We start from the raw sequence: 25785 nt of genomic DNA on the forward strand, positions 1-25785 counted from the left end.
GGAAACTGGCCCTCCCTCGCCCTGACATCATACAAGCCTGACAAACGCTGCCCCTCCCCCCTTCCTGGTCTATCTGTAATTTCTTGCTTTAAAAGAGTTGTTTACATTATACCCCAAATTACTTCAACATCTGCTGAAGGAACGATTAGAAATAAATACAGTATTCCAGGGTGGCTTAAAAAGAGAAGATGTTCATGTTTGGGGAATGATACTGAAAAGTAGTTACTGTGGCAAATGGTTGGGGAGAGACAAATATTCTTACCATTGGAAAACAGTCTTCAAGGAAACCATACTGAATTGTAAGAATGACAACCAGTAAATACATGTGACTGTTTTAAAGATTACACAGTGTTTTAGAGTGGAAACCATGCTGTGTTTAAATCAACCATAAGTAGAAGTAGCCATAATGCAGCGGTAAGCTACTGGAAATAGGCTTCTTCCTATCCACGTAGAGAAATGCCTGGCTAGGAGACTCTGGACGGTGACGATGCTCTTTAATGGCAGGCTGAAGACAAAAGAAAACACACATTCCCTTTGGACTTAATTCTCATTCAAGTACTGAGGAAGACTGAGCTCTGGGCGTGAAACCGAGAGGTTATCAAGAGGGTTTTCTATTTTACTCTGCACACACGGAATGGGCAAGAAGCCTTGTTTCTCACATCAGATACATGGAGTCTGGAGGATGCGGCGGCGTTGCAAAGTCATTGTTTTCTTTCCACAGAACACGCACAGGACTAGACTGGCGGATCCCACAGCGGGGGTCTGTCTTGAGTCTGGCTCAGTTACAGAGAGTCCTAGACTTCTCAAGGGCATCCCTGGCTCACCAAGGGGCACCAAGGACAGATGACCACATGGCACTGTGGCTGTCAAGAGAGTCCAGGCTCACTTTGAATCCACTCCAAAAGCCAAAGCCTGCTCTGCGATTTTCAGCAGAGCAGACATTTCCAAAAGGACCCCAGCAGGACCTTCCTGGATGTGGAAACACTAACCAGTTCTCTTTCCTCTTCTCTTCTGCTTTATTCTTTCCTTCCATGCACTTATTGTGAAAAGCTGGCAGTTAAATTCAATTGATTCAAATTTTTCTGGATCCATATGGCCGCCAACCCTGGAGCTGAAGCGGTGGCGGCGGCGCCTCGCCGCTGTTTTCAAGCATTTGCCTCTCCTCCGGTCCCCAGATGGTGGGAGTAACATTTAAACCTCCTTTTCTCTGCCTTGTACAATAGACCTTGGCACCATTTCAACTGTTTACTCCGGTAATTAACAGCTCTGATACCACAACAATTACAACTCCTCCACTCTCCACAATAATGCTATGAATTAGTGAGAGCTAATGGCTGGAAGGTAGAGTGTTTCCAGACTGTGAGATCTGTGCATTTTTAGAATAAAATAAAAGGTACAAACAGCACGCTTGCGGTAGACAATGATTACCTAGTAATTAGTTTACACAAAGCTTCCTATTTAATGGCAAAACGCTGTAATTAACGTGTGACAGAAAATCAAAGGGTACTTTGTAAGCATATGAAAAATTAACACTGCAGGCCCATAGCTTTATGTACTGATTAGAAGCATATTAAATCAATAGGACACACAAGCCAACAGCTTGTAGAGCTGATTATTATAGGTCCTCAGAAGGGGTGCCCAGGCTTTCATTTAACCGGGGAGGCAATTTCCCTTCTCCTGTCATCATCCTCAGGCACAGAGAAGCACCTCAGACTCAACCCTGGCAGCACCATGAAAATAATCACTGAACTGGAAGAAAACATTCTAAGTCATTCTCAGAGCTACGAAAAAAATATGTACATGATTAAGACTTTCCAATGATCTTGGTGACATGCTGCTATACTAATTAGAAAATATGCCAACTGGAACCAGAAGCATCTAGACTCAATGATTTGGTCAGAATAATCTCTACTTTATCAGGCCTTTTTATTCAACATGGAGAAAGCTCTAACAAACACTTTGTTTTCTATTCTCAAATGGTAAGAGGCTATGATTATTCCTCTAAGAGGCCAGGGTTATTCTTTTAAAGGTATTAGCAAAATCACAGCATAGGGACAATTGGATCATTATCCTGGGTTTTTACAGCATCTTCTATAATGATAACAGATGCACACTGCCTCAGTCTTGAAGGCCACAAGGCCTTTCAATATCCTGAATTGCCAAAGAGCAGCTCATTTGCATTTATTTGGTCACTATTTTCCTCATAATACAACTTTAATTAATATTCATAATAAAAAGAAACAAAGCAACAATATCTTAAACCTTCACATGCTAAGAATATTGCTGACCAAGTCATGGATACATTTAATCCTCATCACAGCTCTGAAATAGGTGTGCTGTTATCTATTTCCAGATAAAGAAATGGCAACTTAGAGAGCCATGGCAATTTGGTTACGGCTGTTTCCCAGGAAGCTCTAAGAAAGACAGAGCGGAGGGGCCTCGTGAAGCCAGCTCCCGTTCCTTCACCTGGGTATTCACCCCAAGTATTGGCTCAGTTTTTAGCCTCACACTGACCTATTCTAACCCTTTTTCTGCTTTTAAACGGTTCACCACATCGGCCTGAATTATGTCTAGAAACAAGTAAGACAAAAACAAATAAAAATTTTGGTGGCTTGTGTAAAAGAGTAACTTGAATTGCTTATCTTGTTTTTTAGTGCTACATCTGATTGTGAAGGCAGGCTACTCACTAGGTGATAATTTATAGGTGGACTCAAATGACTATCACCGTGCATTAAAATTGAGAAAGGCACCAAAGTGTATCTCCCTGTGACTGGGCCAAAGGTAAGGTACAGAACTCTCTTTTGTCAGCTATGCACATTGACAGGCATTCGTGTGCGGAGGCATCTGGTTTTCTAGGGATTCCTGAGCAGGTTCCTCCCTTCTACAACATTGCATATTGACAGCTCTCCCCATCGCCCAGTTCACGGCCTTGTAGGAAATGGAAGCACTCGAGAGTAGTGAGTGTGGCCCAGGGACATCTGTGCTTTGAGAAAGTCTGTGGAAAGTAGAAAATGCGGGAGCAGCAGCACATGGCATGGGCCACAAACCAGGGCCTAAGGGGACTTTCTCCAGGGGCTTAAGGAAGTTGGAAGCCACTATCATCGTCTTATCAACACGGCACGGACAAGAGCCAGAGCAGTATTGCTGGATATAGCATTCTACTCATGGGGCTTTCTCCTAGAAAAAAAAAGGCAGAGTTGTTTTTGCTTTTGTTTTAAAGGCATATACTATGTGGAGATTTCTCTGGTCCACAATTTAAAAAAAAAAAAAAAAAAAAAACCAAAAAACCAAAAAAAAAAAAAAAAAAAAAAAAAAACCAAGAGCAAAACAAAACTGGAGAAGAGCTTAAGTTTTCAGACAGGTGCTTTAGCATATTAGAATTAATGAATAAATGGGGGTAACATACAGCTATTAAGATATTATTTTTAATTAGCATATTCACAATTATTGAGGCAATGAGAGACAACACACATTTGAGAATTAATCCAGAGAATGAAGGCAACAGTAAAAGTGATTTTCTATTTACTTGGTTAGACCGTTCTCTAATATATCTTTAACTTTCTTAGACATACTGTGGTGTTGAGTCAATGCCTCTTTGAGCTCACCTAATAAAGCCACACCACATTCTACAGGAGGCACCTAGGTCAGTCACCTGAGAGTGGTTCCCATCACTGCTTACAAGGCTTCCCAGGGGCAGCCGTTCTGAGCACATTGTGGTGGCTGCTCCTCCTTTGGAATGGTATGTTTGCTTGCAGACATAGTTCTCTAATGATAAGTATGGTTTATTCTGCCTTTCTGAGTTTGGGAGCTCTGGATTCGGATCTTCCTGTTTAGGCGATGCTTAAATGAATACCAAATGTCTAACGTTCTAACACAGAGAACAAAGTAGTATTAGAGATGGAAGACCTATCCTCTAACACAATAGAAAGCAAGCACAAGGAAGACCGTGAGCACGGAAAGCAGACTGTGGCACCAGCGTGTGCCGACGGCTCCTCTCCAAGTGTGTTCGAAGTCTTCATTCCTACTACATGGAACAAATCCCCTGACTCAGAAGCAAGGAATCTTGCATTTGTGCGAGTGGATTCTCAAGCCTTAGCGAGCAGTGTGCACTCAGCAACTGAGCTTATTGGGACCCAGTGAGTGAGGCAAGGGGAGCTACTTCATTCGACAATAGGGTGACAAGCAGAGTCTTGTTACCAGCCTCCGGGGAAAAATGAAAATATGTGCTTTGTTTCCATGTGGCTTTTCTGCTTTTTGAAATATGCCTATGTCTCTGTACTGAACTTTCAAAGGTGACTAGGCTTTGTAGCATCTGATAACTCGTATGACTTTGTTTCAGGTCTGCACTACGACTCCACAGCAGCGCTGCTTTCATCTGTTGCCTACGATGTACCAATAGGAGAGCTTACAGCATCGTGTCACAAACTGCTATGCAAATGATGCTATTTGTAAGTATTAACATAATTCGGTGCTTACAGTCATATTCTCATCTCTAATAATTCTCTCAGAATGGAGTCTTTCTCTGGACGCTTAGCCTGCAGGATAGTCTTTCATCAAGAAGCTGAAATTTTTAATAACCTGCCAGCATATGTTTTGTATGTGCCAGGCTAGGCTTGGTGGCACAGCATCATCATTATCAAAAGGAACAGGTCCACAGACTGTAATAGGACATTAAAACAGGCTTGTCCTCATAAAGTAACGCTTTGATGTCTAAATGCACACCATCACAATGGTCGTCTGGGACAAAGGTGTATTCCACCTAAATTCCCAATAAATGCCCGCAGTTCGCCTCCACTTAGAGGAGGGTTTCCCTTTGAAGGCATAAACTGCCCTTGAGCCCCACAAAGGGGAGCAAGCACACACACATGCCTTGTTGTTATTTTCATCTTTGGCTCTCACACATCACAGCCAAGCATGAGCCATACATTATAACAGGATTTCTGAATAATTATTTTCCCTGTTAAGTTTTTAAAAATGATTTAAAAAGATCATTAATTATTTAAGAGTTTCAAAATTAATAACATTAACAACAGTACTAAGTGTATTTGGTAACAATTGAAAATGGCATAGTTTAACATAATTGAACTTAAATAATTGGCAGTGAGGTTTCAACCACAATTCAACCAAATGTGAGTATTGTAAATATTTTTAAAACTCAAGGTAAACATTTTACATTAATCATAGTCTAATGTCAGGATAATTCTTTTAAAATTATTGGTTTTGGATTCTGAGGCCATAAAACATTGTACACACAGTGTTTCAATTCATTAAATGAAATGCTAGACTTTTTAATGATTTAAACCCCACAGCTTTGTTTCAGAAGGACAAAATCCTGTTCAAAGAGACCATAACAGAAACCTCTATGGGCCTCAAAATTAAATACATTTTCTTTGCTTTATTTTTTTTCTAGAAGAGTAATTCACTTTGGTGTTCTTTAAATAATACGTAAAGAGCTAGCTAGCCCTGACAGGCACCGTGTTTACTCACTCAGTGTTAGAGGGGGAGGAAAGCCCAGAATAGATCATGGGGAGGACCGGCCCATTCATCAAAGGGAACTCTCCCTCCTCACTTGCCCAGGGATAATGTGGCTCCCACCATGTGCCCCTTCCTTTCTATCACTTGTGTCTTGATTCATAGACTTCTGTAGTGGGATGTGCAAAGCAGATGCAAATCACTGCACAGTCCACCGCTATGCATGCTGGGAGAAAAGGAAGCAGTTAAGGAGTTTGTCTTTCTATCTTTCTTTTTCTAGCAGGTCACCCAAAACAGGGTCATGCAATAAAGAGAAGCTGCGTGTAAGGATACCGTGTGGGGCAGTGTTTAGAGGTCAGGTTAAACATTAAACCACAAATTAAGCAAAATCGGAACAGGCTGAGGCTGTATAATTCATCTCACCAGCATATATGGAAAGATTTACACACGGCATGCATTGCTGGAGACACTGAGGATGCTATTCAGCTTTGCTGGGATTCTCTTCTGGGGTCTATTCCTCTCTTAGCATCTCACAGGGACTGGTAGTTACATAAATTTTTCTGGAATATCTTCAAAAATATGGCTTCTGATGGAGTGCTATTATACATTAGCTTCCAGTGAGCACCATTTGCTTGTAGAATTTCTCATACTAAAACACAGCTAGCTTTGTCCCAGCAGTTGATACACACAGCGTGTGCTCAGGGCGGAGGCTAAGACCCCAGTGCTCCAGATACTGCATGCCAGTCATTTCTTAGTTATCATAATCATTTTGAAGATGGGAAAAAGAGTTTTTGGGCCCCCAGTGGACATTTAAGTATCCCAATAAGTCCATTCATGCTGTACATCTGGACTGAGGCCCAGGAAAGGCTGTGCAGGTAGATAACAGAGCTGAGCTGGGGAGAAAGAACCTGAACACTCACTTGTGCCCATTTCTTCTTCCAGTCCTCATGGCTGAATCTGTTACTCTCCTTCAGCACCCAGTTGTAGCACTGTAGATGGGAGGGAATGTCACAGAATGCTGTCCCGTTTCCTCCGAATTCCATGTTCATTTTAAAGACCCAGCGTCGGATTCCCAGGTTGTCAATCACCAGCTGGCTCAGCTGTTCTATCATCTGGGGGCAAAGGGAAAGAAGCATTAATGAGCCACGTTTCCTTTCTGTTATGGTGACCGGCTTGTGGTGCTTGGAGTGTCTTTACATAGTCTGTTCATTAGGTTCCCTTTGACTCGTTAGTACAAATTCAAGAAGCTTAAGTGATCTATGATATAAAGAAATCACTAGCCCATGGCGTAAAAGCCAATTTTAAAATGCAATCCCATTTGTGAGAAGTTGAAAACTATTATGGCCATGCTGACTTATGAAGGAAAAAGGAAACTTTTAAACATTTATAATTGAATCCTGGCATTGTCTCCTTTCTTTCATGGCAACTTAGGTGTTTTACTGATTCTTCAAATGATGTTTTTATAATTTCAAGATAATAAAAAATAGTGTCCTGAAAACTTCATTGAGCTTTTAAACACAGTAATCTAAAATAAATACTTTGAAGACATTTTCCCTCGCTGACATACATTTCTTTGGCCATTTGACCAAGTTGACTGTGTTAGTGACATGAACAAATATATTGAAGAGAAGGACAGATGGCTGAGATCAAACACTTAAAGCAACAGCCTTCATGGAATGTCAGCTGCCCTGCGTTTGACAATAAACAATACTCTCTGAATAACTCGTCTTAAATAGATGAAATTTCAAGGAATGGATATCCATGCTTAATTCCAGAGTAATAGTGAGAACAGTAATTTCCATTACTGAACACTCAGAAGGAAGCAGCCCTTGGCTCATGTGTCCTGTATGTGAGCCCGCATACTATAATAACCCATGAAGGAACTGCTCATGTGTCCTGTATGTGAGCCCGCGTACTATAATAACCCATGAAGGAACTGCTCATGTGTCCTGTATGTGAGCCCGCGTACTATAATAACCCATGAAGGAGCTGCTCATGTGTCCTGTATGTGAGCCCGAGTACTATAATAATAACCCATGAAGGAGCTGCTCATGTGTCCTGTATGTGAGCCTGCGTACTATAATAACCTATGAAGGAGCTGCTCATGTGTCCTGTATGTGAGCCTGCGTACTATAATAACCCATGAAGGAGCTGCTCATGTGTCCTGTATGTGAGCCTGCGTACTATAATAACCCATGAAGGAGCTGCTCATGTGTCCTGTATGTGAGCCCGCGTACTATAATAACCTATGAAGGAGCTGCACTCAATGCATAGGCAGCTGAGGGATTTGACTTGTCCATCTTTGCGTAGCACTGAGTGGCTGCTCTGAGCCCAGATCTCACACTCGTTTGCAGCCCATGGGCTGCATATAAAGCCTGCAGACGGCTGGAGAAGGGTGAAGTCTAGAAAGAGGTAGAAGAGGAGCCAGAGGAACAACCTGTGTGCCAGTCAGTAAGTCATTTGTGTTGTCTTTGAGTCAGACGGAAGTTAAGACTACTTGATTCTATAGAAGAACATTCTATTACAGCGTTGAAGAGAAACAGCCCAGTGGGTCACAAAACAGCTTTGTTGTCTATAATTCCCAGAAGACAAAAACAACACTAAGCACGCGTCTCCTGTAACTTCCCATGGTGTTTGTGGCTGTGACAGCCTATACTCGACAGTGATATTCCTGTTCTCTATTGTCTTAGGTAACTATCACTGCTGCGACGAAGCGCATGACCAAAACAACTGGGGAGTGAAGGGGTCGGGTTTGCTTCTGTTGGCTTGCCTAGCCTGCTTTCTTATAGAACCCAGGACCATCGGCCCCAGGGATAGCACCACTCACCATGGTCTGGGCTCTCCCACACCAATCACTAATTAAGAAAATGCCCTCCAGACCAGCCTACAGCCAGATCTTAGGGAGACACTTTCTCAGTTGATCTCCCTCCTCTCGGATGAGTACAGTTGTGTCAAGCTGACATAAAACTATGCGGCACATCTATTCTTTTGACTACCAAATGGATTCTTATCTTTTAACCAAAGAGAAGATTTATGGTTCTGCTGAGGTCTAAAACTACAAAGCTAAAATGGTTTTATTTAAATGCACAATGTGCTACCCTGAGTTGTGTCTATTTGGTAAAGGATTTTGAGGACACTACATGACATGACAGTGTGGAAGAAATATCAAAACAGCCACAGAAAACTCATGCAGCTGTGGGTTATTTAATAAAGATAAAATAAATTGTATAAATCCCTAATTATCAAGTAGTATGTATTAATAATTTGGATGTTTACATGACAATACTCTTGTCTATATATTGTATGGTTATGAACACAGCCAAAGGAGGTTCTGATGTGTCTTCCAGGGTCGCCCTTCATTCTCCAGGTAGCAGAGATGCTGATTTTAAATCACATATTGCTGTAATCTGTGTGTCCTGTAATCACACGATAAGGAAGTAGGAGTGCTATTTAGCCTCCTAATACTGGGTAAAATGTGATTTTGCTAGTTTAAGGAAAGGTGTTCCAGCATAGCTTTTAAAAATTGTGCATTTAGACATATTGTATACTTGGAGGCTTCAATTACTAACAGAATCAGTGTTTCCTCCAAATCCTATTATTTGTTGCCTCTGAGACTCCTATAAACGGGTGCCTGTGGACAGATCCCTACAGTAATGAAGACGATCAATAGTATTGTAAAGACTCCACTGCTGGAAAGAATTATGTGCTATCTTTAAGTGAAAATTGAACAGTGCTTTAAGATAGCATCGCCATTTTTGATTATTTAACCAAAGCTGTCAATATTTCATACAGAGTCATGTCAGGCTCACTCGGTTGTTTCATCAAAACAGGAAGTGCTCACTGTGCTCATGCTGGGTTAAAAATTCAGTCGTAAACCACATGACTTTATGCTACTCCCAAACATTCATCACTTTCTGTTTGAGTCTGTTTTTAAAAATGTAACATATTTTTAGTTGTGATTTACTTTATATTGGTGAAGGGCAGATGCAGAAAAATTACCACTGTGAAAATCCAACTAAAACCCACAAATACTTATTAACCCAAATTAAAACAATCATATCTTTCACCCACTTTAAATTTACAATGTACATCAATTAAAAAGTCAGGATTGATTCATCACCATCTGTGCATTCAAAATACTGAAAGACTCCAATTGATTAGGTAGAGCCATTGCTATCTGGAAAAGCTTCAGTGGGGTACCTCAATTCTTGCTGATATCAGGGGCACAGCTTCCAAACAAGCTTGACACAGCTTGGCATTGACATATCACCAATACATGTTTTATGCCAATTATGGTTCCTGAGGGACTATGAGAAGGTTTTAGAACTACTTCTGAATGCTGGGCACTAGACAGAGTTTGTAGCATATTAAATGTTAAACACCTTTAACCACAGTTGATGTATAAAGTTCTAAAATGTCAGAGCATGGATTGCCTGTGCTATTGTCAATGAAGATGGAGCTAAGCCTCCGTACAAATGTTGTACATGCATCCTGAAGACATGGAGATTGTTCAGTGTGGTTTGTTTGTTCGGATATATCATTTAAAAATCTGTTTCTCTTACATTAAGTCTGTCAGCCAAAAACAAAACAAAACAAACAAACAAAAAAACCAAAAAAAAAAAAAACACCAAAAAACAACAAAACAAAACAAAACAAAAAAACCTTCTATTAGGAAGCAGAATTAAGCAACCAATCTTGTTACCTTCCAATTCCAGGGGAAGCCTCTCCATCACTCCTCAGCTAAAATCCCAGACTGTGTCTCTCCTGCTATAAGCCCATGGTAGCCAGGAACTCCCTATAGCAGAACTCAAACACTTCAGGGCAACTTAAGGTAGTCATGGCATCTTCAAAGCAGTCTTACTGAAGTGTGATTTGCCCACAGGTTTCATTCTGGTTTCAGTGGCTGTTGTGCAACTGAAGGTAGAGGGAGGCCCTCTATCCGACTCTATCAGCTGCTTCAGTGCTGTGGTTCTTCAGTTTCCCAAGAGGAGGGAAAGGATTTACTGTATGACTGGCTCAGAGAAGGAACAGGCCAGGAGAGACTGAGAACCAGAGGTTAGGAAATGTGAACAGCCACAATTCATCTTTTCATTTTCTCTACCGTGTAAACAGACAGCAGTTAAAGGGGAGACCACCTGCTGGAGCTGAGTCAGAATGAGAACATTTATAGAGGCTGATGGAGGAGTGCAGAGCCACAGACTGGGGCCAAGGGAAAACCACCGTGGCTTTATTCCTGAGGCCATTTCCCTTCCTGCTTCCTGGCTAAGTTCCCTACTCTCTGGTCTCACCTAATACTCTAAGACTTCCAAGCCCACTTCTTTGCCAGAACAGGGTCTTATTAAATTGCTAGATGATGAATGGGACGATGAACGAATAGATATTAAGGTGCTGGATACTGACAGTAGATTAGTCCTGGTGACTAAGTGATTTAACAACACTCAGTAACTTAACTTGAAAGGTAAGTTTTATGGAACTTTTAGTAATTTCTATAATGCCAATAGAAAGGTCCTTTACAACACGAAGGCCTCCAGACCCTGTGGTTCAGACATGTAATCATGGATTATTGGGAAGATGAGGCAGGAGAGCCCCAAGTTCAAGGCCAGTTTGGGTAACTTAGTGAAACGTTGTCTCAAAAAGCTAAAGAGAGCTGAGGATAAGACCCTGTTGTACTTACCTACCAAGGGAGAGGCCCTGGGCCCAGTTCACAGAATAGAAAACAGAGAGAAACCAAACAAACACGAGGCATAGTGACGATCTCTTCAGAGTAACTCAGCATTCACAGTCTTCACCAGGCAGGGCTGGAACCAGATACGGGAAGTTGTACAGGGTCAAGGGGGCAGAGGATCCTTGAACAAAGCTACCCTACATACCTGTTGGTAAGTGTAGATGTCATAGATTCCAGGAGGCATGGGCACGTTAGCATTATCAAAGATCCGTTTACTTCCAGACTTGGTATTGTACAGGTGAACCAGCTCAGGCTCCGAGCCCAGGATGGGCACGTTCAACATATCGGCCACAGCTAAGTCGTCTCTGTGGAGGACCCCGCCCACAATGTAGGCCTCTTCTCCTTGGATGAGATTTTTTATTCTTTTGATTGCCTTGGGACTGTACATCAGGTGAGTGGCCAGGCACATGTGATGCTTCTGGAGGATAATCAAATCACTCCTCTTAAGAGGAGTCTTTTTCTAGGCCCTACCCCAATTTGTTATATTATACATAATAAATACATTATTAATAGCAGGCTGGGTTATGACCTATCCTGTTGTTTAGCAGTTTAAATTGATAAAAGCTGTTGGGGTGAGGTTTCATAATCGCTCACATCTTTAGTGTGTTGGAAATAGGCTCACTGGGAATAGAACTAATTACTACACATCTGTATTTATTTGATCCACGTGGAATTATCCTTCTGTCAGAAGGAAAAGAGGCTGGCAGCCTTTGGAAAATAGTGATCCATCTCCACAACACGTCTGGCATGGTTTAACACTAAAGCGTCTGGAAAATCAATACAAAAAAAAAAAAAAAAAAAAAAGAAGGAAAAGGGCCCCTAGTATTCTTCTCTACATAGACTCTATATGGTCCTAATCCGGCAACACTTTAACTGTTTCCAAAGTAGAAAGGCATTTGACTTGATACCCTCCTCCCAAATTCTACCACAAAATCCTCTTCAGAGAGCATATACTTTATAGTAATTACCGGTGGTTCTACCCAACACTTTGGTAAGCACTCATAAATAGAAAAAGGTTGGAAATTTCAGCAAAACTCAAACTTCGTTTCCAATACAAACTTAAAAAATCTATTTTGACTGGGTAGATCTGTCTCAGTAATTCCTGTGAGTGGCTCATTCAATTAAACAAATAATTCTATCATGTCCAGCATGGGTAGAGGACAGGTCGATGGACAGTACACACCAAACAAGCACCATGTTTCAGCACATGTAAGACATTCTTGCTCTCTCTCCCTCTCCATCTTTTCCTCCCTCCCTCTCTGTCTGTCTCTCCCTTCTTCCCTCCCTCCTCTCCTCCCTCTCTCTTCTCTCTTTGCACCTGTTTTAATCTATATTAAAGTTAGTTATTTTATGCATGTCTCCATTTCCTACTCTGTAAGGTGAGTACAGCAGTACCTGCCTCAGGGATGCTGTGAGGATTGGATGATGAGGTGACACACTGTCAAGTACTGGATCTAGTATATGGGACTTGGGAAGCACCTGAGGAATGTCACAGTGACTATCATGAAAAAGGTAGGGGAGGTAGAGGGTGGAGTACATTTCAAGGCATAGGGAGGCTTTTCTAAGGTGAAGAGGGGCATGGAAAAGCCATTGCCCAAGGAGGGAATATTAGAACCTCAGACTAAGTCTACTGCAATAGAGCTATGGTGTTTTCATTCTTTATTATTGAGGGGATAGCATGAAACCAAGAAAGTGCTGAGAGTTTGTAGTCAAATACATCTAGGCCTTGAGCCCAGTTCTATTACTTACATGTATATCTATGAACTTATACATGACTTAGACTCCATAAGCCCATTTCGTTATGTATTAAACTAGAGTGAAAACATTACCTGTATGCTGGAGTTGCTCCAAGGATGAAATAAGATCATGAACATGCATCATGTTAGGACAATAATAAAAATGATAGGAATAGTGATTTTTAATAGGGAAAACCCTCTTAAAAATAAAACAATTAACATGTCACACTGATAATACAATTCAAAGGTACTGGGTCCTTAAGGGAATTCAAGAGGATTTAGAAGGTTTTTTTTAGAAGGATTTTCCTTGCATAATTTTAAGGAAAATTTAGTTATCTAAACACAGAAATGTGAATGACTGTGTTTAAGAATATCCAATGCATCTGCTCATAAATGATTTCTGGACATAACTTCCAAGTGTGTGACAAGAGGTATAACTAGAAATCATTCCCGAATGGGTCTGCAGCTTGCTGGGTAATTTAGAATAGACTGCTTCAAGATTTTCCTACTTGTCAATTTTAATCCCAGGAGAAATTTTATGCAACTCCAAGCGTTTATAAAATAGTTATACAAATCAAACTCATTGATAATAAATCTATTTTGAAACAATTATCTGATATATATATATAATTTTATCACTTATTAGACATGAAAGCAAATTCACATAATGCTTGTCCATTTTTTATAAAAATATAAGTCTTGTGGAATATGTTCCAGGGCATAGAATATCTTCGCCATTTTCTCAGAGTTTATCAATATTTTTATTTCATAGTCATCAATGTTGAAAATGCTACTTTGCATAAATATATACTACAAAATACCAAAAAATGTACATAGGGACATTTCAGAAATTATTGGAAATTCTGTTCTAATTCCAAGCCAAAATTAACTCAACAGTTTTCAAAACTATGACTGAGCGACTCAGTGGCATTTTAAACACATTTTTATCCGTGTGTGTGCCTATGTGGCCTTATGTGCAATGTGTTTGTTTTTTCAGGGACCCATGGAAGGCAGAAGAGCACATGCATCCCCTCTGACTGGAGTTACGGCTGCCTGTGAGCCACCGTGTGGACATGAGGAACCTAACCTGGCTCCTCTGGAAGGGCAGTCAGTTCTCAACAGCTGAGCCCTCCCTCCAGCCCTGGCAGCCATTTTAAATTGCTCTTTTCTAACAGAATACAATGCAAAGGCACAAGTTTGATACTTACTTGGGAATGATGGTAGGAAAATATCAAATGTCTGATTTCTGTAATTAAGCCATATTCCTATAAAGGCAGAAAAGTTTGTATGTACAGTGTGTTTGTTAGTTTTTGTTTCTTAACCCAAGCTGGAGTCTTGTGGGAAGAGAAAGCACGATTGAGGAAATGCCCCCATTAGATTGGCCTGTGGGTGAGCCCGGGAGGCATTTTCTTGGTTGAAGATCTATGTGAGAGGACCTGAGTTAGGCTCCAGCACTCACATGGTGGCTCACAGCTGCCTGACAGTCTACTTCCAGTGGATCTAGTGCCCTCTTCTGTGCCCTCTTCTGGGTTCTGTTGGCATCCAGCACAGACGTGACAGAAACATATACTCAGGCAAAACACATAAAAACACGAAAATCGGTTTCAGTTTGTTTGTGAAGGCATGTTGGTGCAGAGTGTACAGGTTGTGTGGTTGGCACTGAGGCTACAGGACACTTGTGCCGTGTGATATTAACAGAGTCCCTGACTTTGACTTAACGATTGGCCACGGTGTGTTTGGCAGTGTCCCACGGTGTCTGTTTCCACGGCTTCACATTTGGCTCACAGCCTGGCGTTAAGGGAACATGCAGCACTCTGCCTTCCTGAAACTCGGCTCCTTCTGGTATTCAGGTGTCTCTCCAGCTCTGAAAGGACCCCTAAGTAAAGCCAGAGCACTTCCATATTTATTTCGTATTGTATATGGAGCTTCTGCGGGGGAGGGGCACGTGATGGAAAGTTCTGAAATAGACGGAAGTAAAGTTTGCATGTATGTAATGCTACAGAGCTGAAATGGCTACTCTTAGAAATGGCTGAGATGGCAGAATTTTATCTTGTACTTTATCCTTCAAAAAGAGGGCCCGAGGGAGGAAAAACCCAAAGCTCCTCTGAGAAATTTTAGGTAATTTAGTGTTGGGCCCCTCCTCCAAATCAGGAGATGAAGTCTGCCTCTTAGATCTGAACAATCCGACTTTTCAAAGTTTTACTTTGAGTTTCGGATGCACGGTTGGCTCTTGGTAGATGTGTTTCAGCTGTGCTGACCACCTGTCCTCTTCTTAATCAATTTCCTTTCCCACAAATGCAACATACCTGGGATGTGGACCCAAAGTCCAGTAGGACATTTGATGATAGAATAAGCTCAGAGCTGGACCTGGAAAGATGGCTCAATGGAGCATTTGCTGCTTTTCCAGAGGACTCAAGTTCAGTTTCCAGCACCCGCATCAGGTGGTTCACAACAACAACCGTAATTCTAGAGGACGCAGCAACTTCTTCTGATCTCAGTGAGTACCTAGACACACACACACACACACACACACACACACACACACAAATAACATAAACCCTTAAAATAGAAGCTCAGTGTTCATCACATCATCTCTCATTTGACCCATACAACAGCCCTTGCTATGCAGATGGTCTGTCCAAAGTTATACAGCTCTGACCATAAAGTAGAGGCTGTGACCCCAGTTAGCATAGGTGCTCATCCTACACATTGAGAAGTGAAGGCGGGGGTTGTGGACTGTGAAGAGGGAAAGCAGGTACACAATAACCAAGTTCAAGCTCTGAGTACTCGTCCCAGCTGGGTGGAGTTCTGTTTCCTCTAGACAAGCATTCTCTGCAGCTCCATGACATGTCTGGGCATGCCGGCTGTTCTCTTCAGGCATGATGGCACCACAATATCACCCTCAGTTTGTGCTTTAAGATTCAGAGTGAGTAAGTGGCCGGAGAGGGCATGCCACTGACCTGAGGTCCTCTGAAGCCATTAAGAGGACCTTTGCGTCATCACGTCTGGAACAGAGATTGTCCTAGATGAGGAGATCGATGTTCCTGACTTCTTTCTGTGTGGCTGGTTTTCTTCACCACCACTTAGTTCTTATGTCTGACCTGAGACAAAGAATGCCTTCAGAAACACTGAAAATCTCTGAAGTTGGCATGATGACTCTTGTATATACAAGCACACTCACCACTGCAGATCTTAGCTTTACATAGTAACTTTAAGAGATGCACAGATTTTTGGCATGCTTTAAAAAAATCTCCTCTGGGTGGAGAGATGGCTCAGCTGCTCTTCCAGAGGTCCTGGGTCCAATTCCCAGCAACCACATGGTGGTTCACAACCATCTGTAAAGGGATCTGATGCCCTCTTCTGGTGTGCATGAAGACAGACACACTGTACTTATTTGCAATAAATAAATCTTAAAAAAAAAAAAAAAAAAAGATCTCCTCAAAGCCGTCCATTGTAATGAAAACTGGCACTGACACAATCTCTTAGCCCCATGAAAAGAAAGAAAGCAATAGCTCAACACAGGCAGAACTGATTGGAAAGGGAGAGCTTAATTTTTGTGTTTTAAAAAGTTGATTGCCTGTGTATGAGTGATTAATCACTCAGATAATTTAAATTTACACTTCAAGCAGCATACCTGCTCCTGCTCCCCAGGGTGCAGGTCTGCGGTGGCTGGAGTTCACTCTGTCTGGCTTGGAAGTGGAGAGGACACCGCCAGGGCAGTGTCTCAGGGATTAAGGTGGGGAGTGCCCTGCAGTCACCCAGTCCACACTCCCTCCCCTGTTTCATGTATGAATAACAGGACAAGAAGGCTAAAGGGGCTTTCCCAAGGTCAGTGGGTCCACCATGAATGAAGCAGTTGTCCCAGCAGCTGGTGACCTACAGGGGACAGTCTATTTCACAGTCTGGTCCTACCATGTACACTGTACTAGAAAATGAGTCTTGGTTTCTGTAGCCATAGAAGGACAGCTGTGATTCCAGTGTTGCCACATTGTAAATGCGACTTTTCCTCCCATCCTCATCACAAATCCCCTTGTCTATTCCACGCCTGTTCCATTTCAGACACACACATTCTCTGTTGGCAGCCAGCAGGTGTTAACTTGAGTTTCTGGCTCTGAGAATAGGAATAGCTTAATCACAAATGGTTTCTGGTGTTTCTCTTCTTCGCTTCCTACCGTCCATATCAACTGTGTCCTTGAGGGCATGGGGTAGCCAGGAAGCACCAGAGATCCTGCACTTGATGGAGGGTCTGACAAGGCCCCAAGAGTGTAAGGAGGTGAGATAGTTTGTACATTTCCTCCCTTTCCACTGCCAGCTGTGCCAGTGAAGAGCTGAGCAGAACACTCTGTGGACTTCTGACGTGTCCTCAGAGGAGATGCTGCTCTTGATAAAGAGAGTGAATGCTGAAGGCTCTTCACCAAACACATACAAGGCTGAATGCTACAGCAGCACTCTTCTCCCGAAACCACTGCTGGTACTCTCAAGAGTTCAATCTCCCTCAATTCCACTAGTTTCTCTGCTAATATGCAGAGCTGGGCACATAGCACCTCATCTGAATGGAGAGCGTCATCTGTTGGCAAATGCAGTCTTTTTGTAAACAGACTTCAAAATGAGATAGGCTGTCAGATAATAGGATTGTTGGGGGGAGTTAGGTTCTGGTTAAAATGTGGAAAAGCCCCTTTCACCTCATCTGATGTACTGCCCGTTTACTAGGACTCTTCCCTCGTGGTTCCAGTGATTTCTTAGTAGCTCTTGTGCAGGGATGAGAGTCCTTTCTATGCATTACAAATCAGTACATTAAAATGTGAGCCTTGTTCATAGAGAACCATGTGATGTGGAACATCAGGGAAACTTCCCCTAAAGAAATGAAAATACAGAATAACAAGGAATGCCTGTGTGAAGGTCAGAAACTGAGGGCTCTGAGTAGTTTTATGGCTGGATAGGCCTGCATTTGATGAGGGTATGAGGAAGACCCAAGAGAATCAGGAAGCCTTTCACTGTCCTGGTGAACTCCACAGGGACTAAGGAAAGGGGCGATAAGTGTTGTAAATCTACCTATTTGATTGTACCTCCCAGGAGCTGCAATTAGGCTTCCTCCACAGAAACAGGACAGGGGCAGCTCAGCTAAGTTTGGAAGTTAAACTGTGATATTTATTTCCTACAGTCCAACTAGTAGTCTAATCAGCAAAGCTGTTAAACTTGCAATAATATTTCACTGATGTGTACCAGAGCATTGCAAGTTATAAAATTTCCAATTTAATTTTACTACATCCCTGAAGCCATAGTAATTAGAAGACAAACTCACAGTGAAGAAGTTTACAGCTTCAGGGGTGATAATTCTGAACCTGTTCTGCAGGTCAGTCCTGTCCCCATAGTACCCCGACTTGATGGCTGCTTGTAGACTCAGGAGTTTTCTGTAGTACAGCTTTAACTCATCGTTCATAGGATGGGAGCAGATGTAGATGACATTGACGTTGGCATCTAAGAAATAGCAGGCTCGATGTTAATTACTGAGGTAAAGGTAAATGACATGATGAGCCCTGGCATCTAATTGATGATACAGTGATTTAAAACAAAGAACACATCCAAAAGCTGCACCGAGTTCATTTACATTGGCTTTCATGTGTCTCAGTGATCCAAAACAGTCCTTCTGTACCTTAGGTTTCTCTAATGAAGGAAAGAAGACCCTACCATCAAGAAAATGCACAAGACTTCAAGGGAACATGAAGCAAACTTTCAGATAACGCACAGGGATCTAACTTAACCACTCCCTTTAACATCATTGGGAATGAATCCCATTCAGGTCAGCAAATTATAAAGCAGAGTCATTAACTTTAGAAAGCTGATGACATTTCCATGGCACCCTCTGCTTGGATCTGACAGGGCCAGTTCAGGGAAGGCTTTGCCAGAATAAATGGGCTGATTTTGATCATCAGTGATTCCCTCAGGAGACCACCCTATCCCAGAGAGGAATATATTATATCAGTTAGCAAATCCAATGACTCCTGATCCAAATAAAACATTGCCCTAACTACTTTCTTCCTGAAGGTGTGCTTCTTACCACACACATAGAAAAAGTCCTACTTGCCTATCTGGTCCAAAGGAAGAGTGAGATGAACTCACTCTGTGCTGTAGAACATTTTAGGGCATACAGATGGGAAATTAGCAGCCAATGGAGCTGTTAGTTCATTCATAAAATAACTGATCTAGGTACGAATAGGAACAAAGCACTTGGCTTGATATCCCAGGAAGCCTAGCGATCAAAGGATGGAGATATGGAGCCTTTAGGGAGCAGCCATTCCACCTGCACAAGTCACTCAGGAAGAGCTAAAAGTGTCACCTTGGGCTGGGAAGGTCAGGAGGGAACTGCCAGCCTGGTTTATTCAGTGAGTACCCAGAACATACACTGATTAAATTCTAGTTTAGCATCCTAGGTCCCTGGGCACATTATTTAACTTCTCCAAGCACTGGCTTCTTCACATGTAAAGTGGGGATTTAAGTAGCCTGGGTATAGAGGTTAAGGTATTAAAGGGAACACGGGAAATGCTGACTGAAGAGTAGAGCCAGTGACTCCCTTCCATGCCCTCTGCATCTGGGCTCCTTTTGATCGATCCCTTATTTAATATAATGAAGTGGTGTCCTCTGCTATCTCTGCCAAGTTTTCAGTCTATTAATCGAAGCTCCCCAACTCCCCCCTCCCCAGACAGGTTTCATGTAGCCCTGGTTGCCCTTTAACTCACTATGCAGTAGAATCTGGGTTAGAACTTCTGACCCTCGTGCCTCCATTTCCTAAGTGCTGGTATTACAGGTTTCCCTCCCAGACCAGGCTCATGCAGCACTGGGGGTCAAGGTCTACTTTCTACATGTCCCCCAAGTCACAGTACAATGTAGACTACACAGGAATTACTCAGTAAGCCCTCATGGTTAGCTGGGAATTTAGAAGAATGGAGAGATTTAGATAGTCGAATGTTTTGCTCACTTAGTGAGATATACGGCATGCAGGAAAAATCTCTCCCTAAGAAGACAGAGTATCTTTTAAACTGGCCCAGTAAAAGGCTGGTATGGAAGTGTTCCATATATGTAAATATTTAAGGGGCTACCATTTTATTTAGAAACCAGATTGCCATATAAATGTCAAAATAAAGTAGCTGAACAGACAGTAATTAAATAACTTGTAATCCAGTTCTGACTGATCATGTGATTTGTCACTAGCCTTGTGTTTTGGAGAAGAAACTGTCTTACCAAACTAGTGGGTCTAAAAGGCAAATGTGTGTTGTTATTGTTGCTTTGGCTTTTGTTTTTAAAAGAAAAACATAAAAGAATAAGATATAAACAGCAAAAATAGCTTTAGTGACAGAAGAAGAATTTTGCTTGGAAAAAAATCTCTAGGCTTCAAATAATAATAAGTCAAATTGAGAACTGCACTTTTCCTGTTCTTCTCTGACGGTGATGTGCAGGGTGAGTGTGGATTCACTGTGGACCTACAGATACAGTCAGCTGCTAGCTATGGAAAGGAGGCTTGGTGAACATGAACGTTTCTTTGATTGGCAGTCAAAGCTCGCTCCTTCTGTTATTCATGTAGAAATGAAAAGGAACTAGTCATGGGGCCTCTACCAGACCATCCTGATGTCAGTGGCAAGTTTTAGCAGTGTGAGCAGATTGTCTCTACTTCCCTCCTGAACGAGCAGGAAAACCAATGCCCTTTACTAGTAATTAATAGAATAAAAGAAGTTTGTTTTCTCCCACATCATTTTTCATTTCCTTTACCTATTTTTATTTCACAAGAAAGCACGTTTGCCGGCGGTGGCCCTCGAGCAGTGTGGCCATAGTGCCCTTTCAGACTGATAATGTGCCAGAAAATGGCACATCTCTCAGAAATTTCCATAGCTGCAAGATGTTTTCTTTGCAGGTACAGACTGAATTATTGGATTATTCAAAATAAGTAGCCTAATACTTTTTTCTTCTATAATAAGGAACTTCTATAAAGATACTCCTTTGTGTTGTCTTGTACTATATATAGAAGGGTATATAAAAAGCAGAGGAAAAATTAATTCAAATAAATCAGAGCAAAGTCTGCCCTCTGCTGCACCTTAGTGGTCCTAGTCAGCCAGGCTTTTAGTTGGAATAGCTCAGTGCTAACAAATCAATCTCCCATCACTAAAGGGCTTGTTGTGTAATGCAGAAACACAGCATTGGTGCCTAGATAACATATTAAAGCAATTATACTATTATTATTTTAGGACACTGTAAATTTCTAGTACTGATGTATTTTTGTTACCAAATGGCATCTATAAAATAATAATGATGTTGAAATATCTATGAATCACGTAAAGTATGTCATTCCAGGGAGCCAGCTAAGTTAGCCATTGATAATATAAAATTCTTCCTTGTGTTGTTTAAATAAGGGCCGAAGCAATTATATTTTAACAAAAGAAGTTCTTATAAACTTCTAAAAAAAAATCTAATTTTTATTTAGCCCTTAATTTTGAGCCAGTTCCTCAAAAACTGACTGATTTATTGCATATGCTTTGCAATCTTTATTTTTTTTAAGTCCATTGTTCTGGGAGCTGACTAAGGGGCTCCAGCACTTGACTCGTGCAGAGGCGTCTCCGTCTGTCCAAGACTCACATCTCTAGGAATTCCTTCTGCAAGACATTTGGTGTTTTCTCAGGATCGGCCTCTGCTCCCTCCTAGTCTCACAGAGGAAACAGTGCTTCCCTTGGACACTGTTTCCTTGGACACTGGACTCAGCCCAGAAGACAGAACAGACAGTCTTGACTTGACACACATAGAGAATTTTGACTCCATTCACTGCAAGAACCCAATAACTCAAATTATTGGAGTCTATTGAAGAGAAACTGCTATTCAAAAAAGATTTTAGAAAACTATTCAGGTAATTGTTCAAACATTTTAAAATTCAAGTTGATCTCACTGTAAATGTTACTTAAAATACTCAGAAAATAATTAGAATGTTTAGTTCTTTCCTTGGAGAAGGGGGAAATAATAAATAATGAAAACTTTACCAATATCTACTTTGTTGTGACAGTCATTGATGGAAAACTATATACTGTACCTAGGATGTCACACAGCCTCCCCAACTGCATGTTCTGCTCCACGTCCAAATCAGGAATGCATCTTCGCACAGACTGGGAATATCCTAAAAGGTAAATAAAGTGTCAGAGCAGAAGTAGTCCATTGACACAGAAGAGTGGCATGTGGGAATTTCAGGATGTCACAGTCTGCATGTTTTTGTTTGTTTGTTTGTTTTTTCTGGTCAAAGCTTATATCCTCTGCAGCATCTTGCAGAAACAACAAAGTCCTAAGACTTCAGTCTGCACTTCTCCCGGAGCAGGGGTGGACGCTGTGCTATGCAGCGTGCTCTGCAATAGAGCTTCCTGGCTTATCAATACCAGAGAAGCTCCTGGTAATCAAAATTCCAAATGCATGGAGGGAACATCTGACACTTAAGGTGAGTGTTCAGAAGGACATCTAAGAATGTTAGGCTGGGGCTTTAAACTCACGCAGCACTGAAGCTGGACCACAGAGTCATTCTACACAGGGCTCAGTCAAACCCCTTGCTGTCAGAAACATCTTTTCAAGGAACTCACATATTAAGCTGTCAGTTAGAAGAACGTTTAACCTTCAAATGGCAAGAAAGGTCAAGGCATTTACTTTGTTGGTACTAAGAAAGTCCCGTGGTTCCTTTGTTTTTTACTGGGGACAGAGCGGAGGGAAAGCACACGTGTCCCACTGTCCAGAAATCCCCATAAAAGAAATGGCAGCTTCTGCTTACATTGGGCTTTAGAAACAAGTTGGTCCAAACATGAGGAGCCAGGCACCCTCACAAGCAAGAAGAGCTGTTATGAACTGAAGGTAGAATTCTCTTAAAAACTAAAATCACTTCACACGTTTTGAGAGATGCTTCCATGCCTCCTTGTGGTTACTGAGCCCAAACACATGCCTGGAGCACACATGCTGGAGAGAGAGGGGTTTTATAGAGAAAGCCAGGATGTGAGACACATTGCTTTCTTAGCATAAGGAAAACTATAGCAATTCATGCAAGGGGGCTTCAGACCAAATGAACCCCGATAATTGCTTCTTTGCTTTGATGTCAGTGTTTAAACACCAGACAACATCTGAACAGCAAATGAGTTTATAATTCATCTGAAAGTCTGTTTTATGCATATGAACTTAAAAATTAAAGAGACAGAAAGACCAATGAATGGTTTGAGTCATTTTAGAAAATGACTATTAATTTATCAAATAATTTAGAGAACTACTCCACCTGTGAACGTGAACAGAGGTAGATAGGATTTCAATGTTGTTCTTATGCATGGCTATGATGTTGTAAATCTTAGAATTTTGTACATCTACATTCAATCTATTCATGTAGATGTCTTAGAAGACATATTAGCAAATAGCATACATTGAGGTGATAAAAAGGTAAGAAAATGCTTGAGGAATAAAGTGTGATGTGAAGACATCCCTGAGACTTTCCGTGCCTGAAGCTTCTTTCTAAAGCAAAGATAAAAGGCAGTGTGAGAATTCTCACTCAGATATGTCCAATTTAAAATGTAAAAGGCCTTTGATCACTTCGTAGCCACATAAGTATGTCTGTTTTCCAACAAATGACTGGTACCTCTTTACCGCTGATCGAGGATGTATACTAAACACATATACAAAGCTGTAAGACCTGGCTACTTAGCCCTATTCATAAGCTCACTTTCTGTTAGCAATCTCAGAACACTGTTATAGAGAATCCCATGAAATAACAGATATGAAAACACCTTGGAAATTTCAAACTAGTATAGAAGACAAGGTATTTTAATGTTATGAGGTATGCACACACTTCCAAGGCACAGACACAGTCCCCATGACATGCAATGTATGCACAACCAATAAAGCAAAAATAGGCAGGCTTTTTTAGATTTTTATTGGCATGTACATGTGTGAGTGGGCATGTGAGTGTGTGCACACGTGCATGTGTCTATGTATGCTATATATGTGCCGGTGCCTACAGAGACCAGGAGAGAGCAGTGGATTCCTTGGAGCCCAAGTTTGCAGGCAGTTGTGGTTGCTGGGACTTGAACTCAGGACCTCTGGAAGAGCAGTAAGTGCTCTTAACTACGGAGCCATCTCCCAGGGAATCACTTTTGGTTTTTGTTTTAAAGTCAAGTCTGTTTTTACGCTGTGTACAAGGAGCATTTTTTGGTGATAGGTGAAAATTTTACAATGCCGGAAGCATAGATTAGATACTATGGTGACCCAGCCAGGCAAGTGTCGACAAGAACCCTGTGGCTTTGGGGTGTTGAGCACTGTGTCTTGTGTCACTGAGAAATCATATTTGGAAAATAATGACACGCCAAGGAATAAAGGAGGGTGACCCGAGCTAGGACTCCTAGCACTAGGGGACATGGAACCTGAATCTGCCATCTCCTGTAACCAGGCAAGACTTCCAGTGGAGGGACTGGGACAACTCAGCCACAAACCCTTCGACCCAAAATTTGTCCTGCCTACAAGCTGTGCAGGGATAAAGATGGAGCAGAGATTGAGGGAAGGGCCAACCAGTGACTGGCCCAGCTTGAAGCCCAGCCATGAGCAGGAGGCCACCTCTGACCTCTATTAATGACATTCTGCTATACTTGCAGACAGAAGCCTAGCGCGATTGTCATCTGAGACGCTCCACCCAGCAACTGATGGAAGCAGATGTAAAGACCCACAGACAAACATTAGGGACAGCTTGGGGGAATTCTGTGCAAGAGCAGGAGGAAGGATTGAAGGAGCTGGAGGGGGCCAGGGACATCACAAGAAAACCCACAGCATTAATGAACTTGGGCCCCTAGTGGCTCACAGAGACTGAACCGCCAACCAGGGTCCTCTGCACACGTGTGAGAGCTGTGCAGCTTGGTCTTAACAACAGTAGGACAGGGGCTGTCTTCGACTCTGTTGCCTTTCTTTGGATCCCTTTCTCCTAACTGGGGTGCCATTCCTGGCTTCAGTAGGAGATGTATTGAGTCTTACTGCAACTTGATATGCCAAGGCGTGTTGCTATCCATGGGAGTCCTACCCTTTCCTGAGGAGAAAGGGGAGTAATGTGGGTTTCAGGGAGGGGAAAAGAGAGGGAAGGATTGGAAGGAGGGGAAGGAGGGGAAGGAGGGGAAGCTTTGATCAGGATATAAAGTAAATAAATAAATTGATAATAAAAACGAATATAACTACAAAGGTGTAGTTACGTCAGAGGTGAGACTCGGAACACTGGGGGTCTGAAAAACATCAGCCTCAACCCTGTCCTGTTATAGAGGAGAAAATCGGGGATCAGGGCCACCAAATTCACCCAAATCTATAAATTCTTGCACATTTCAGCTACTTTATATTTCACTCATGTGACCAGTTTAAACACATAATGTACAAGAAAAAAACCCTCCAAATGGCAGCATAAAACTATAGAAGGGAAAACAGTTCTTTAATAATTTTCCATGTTAATTTTCTATTTTTGTGTCAGGCAGACATTTTACTGCTAGATTCTGTGTATATGCTAGGCTACATGCAAAGGGAAATATGGTTGCTAACTACTGACCTAAAAAAAAAAAAAAAAAAAAAAAAAGACTGTTCCTCATTTTCTAGGCACACTTCATATAATAAGAATCATTGAGAGTGGGGAAGGAAGTCGGGAGAACAGGAAGTTAGGACCGAGGCAATCCAAGAGAGGCACAGGGGAGCTGTCAGCCTTAAAGATGGAGAGAGGATCAAGAACCTTTGTGAATCCTTGAATAATGTCTACAGGTTTGAAAAACAAAACAAAACAAAACCTATCTTCCCATCAGGCCTCCAACTAAACTACAGTTCCACCAGAAT

The 25785-nt window shown here is 41.8% G+C and overlaps 1 protein-coding gene across 1 annotated transcript in view; it reads right to left on the reverse strand.

Moving 5' to 3' along the window:
* Positions 1-25785, reverse strand: part of IQCH (IQ motif containing H) — a gene marked incomplete at both ends in the record, with an annotated part of 170461 nt that overhangs the window by 52804 nt on the left and 91872 nt on the right. The window contains 4 exons of the mRNA XM_080930607.1: positions 6393-6584; positions 11343-11615; positions 18236-18411; positions 22004-22087. Coding sequence (XP_080786733.1) covers positions 6393-6584; positions 11343-11615; positions 18236-18411; positions 22004-22087 — 725 coding nt within the window. The remainder of the gene's footprint in view (positions 1-6392; positions 6585-11342; positions 11616-18235; positions 18412-22003; positions 22088-25785) is intronic.

The sequence above is a fragment of the Micromys minutus genome (genome assembly GCF_963924665.1).
Source record: "Micromys minutus genome assembly, chromosome: 16".
In the NCBI taxonomy this organism is placed as follows: Eukaryota; Metazoa; Chordata; class Mammalia; order Rodentia; family Muridae; genus Micromys; species Micromys minutus.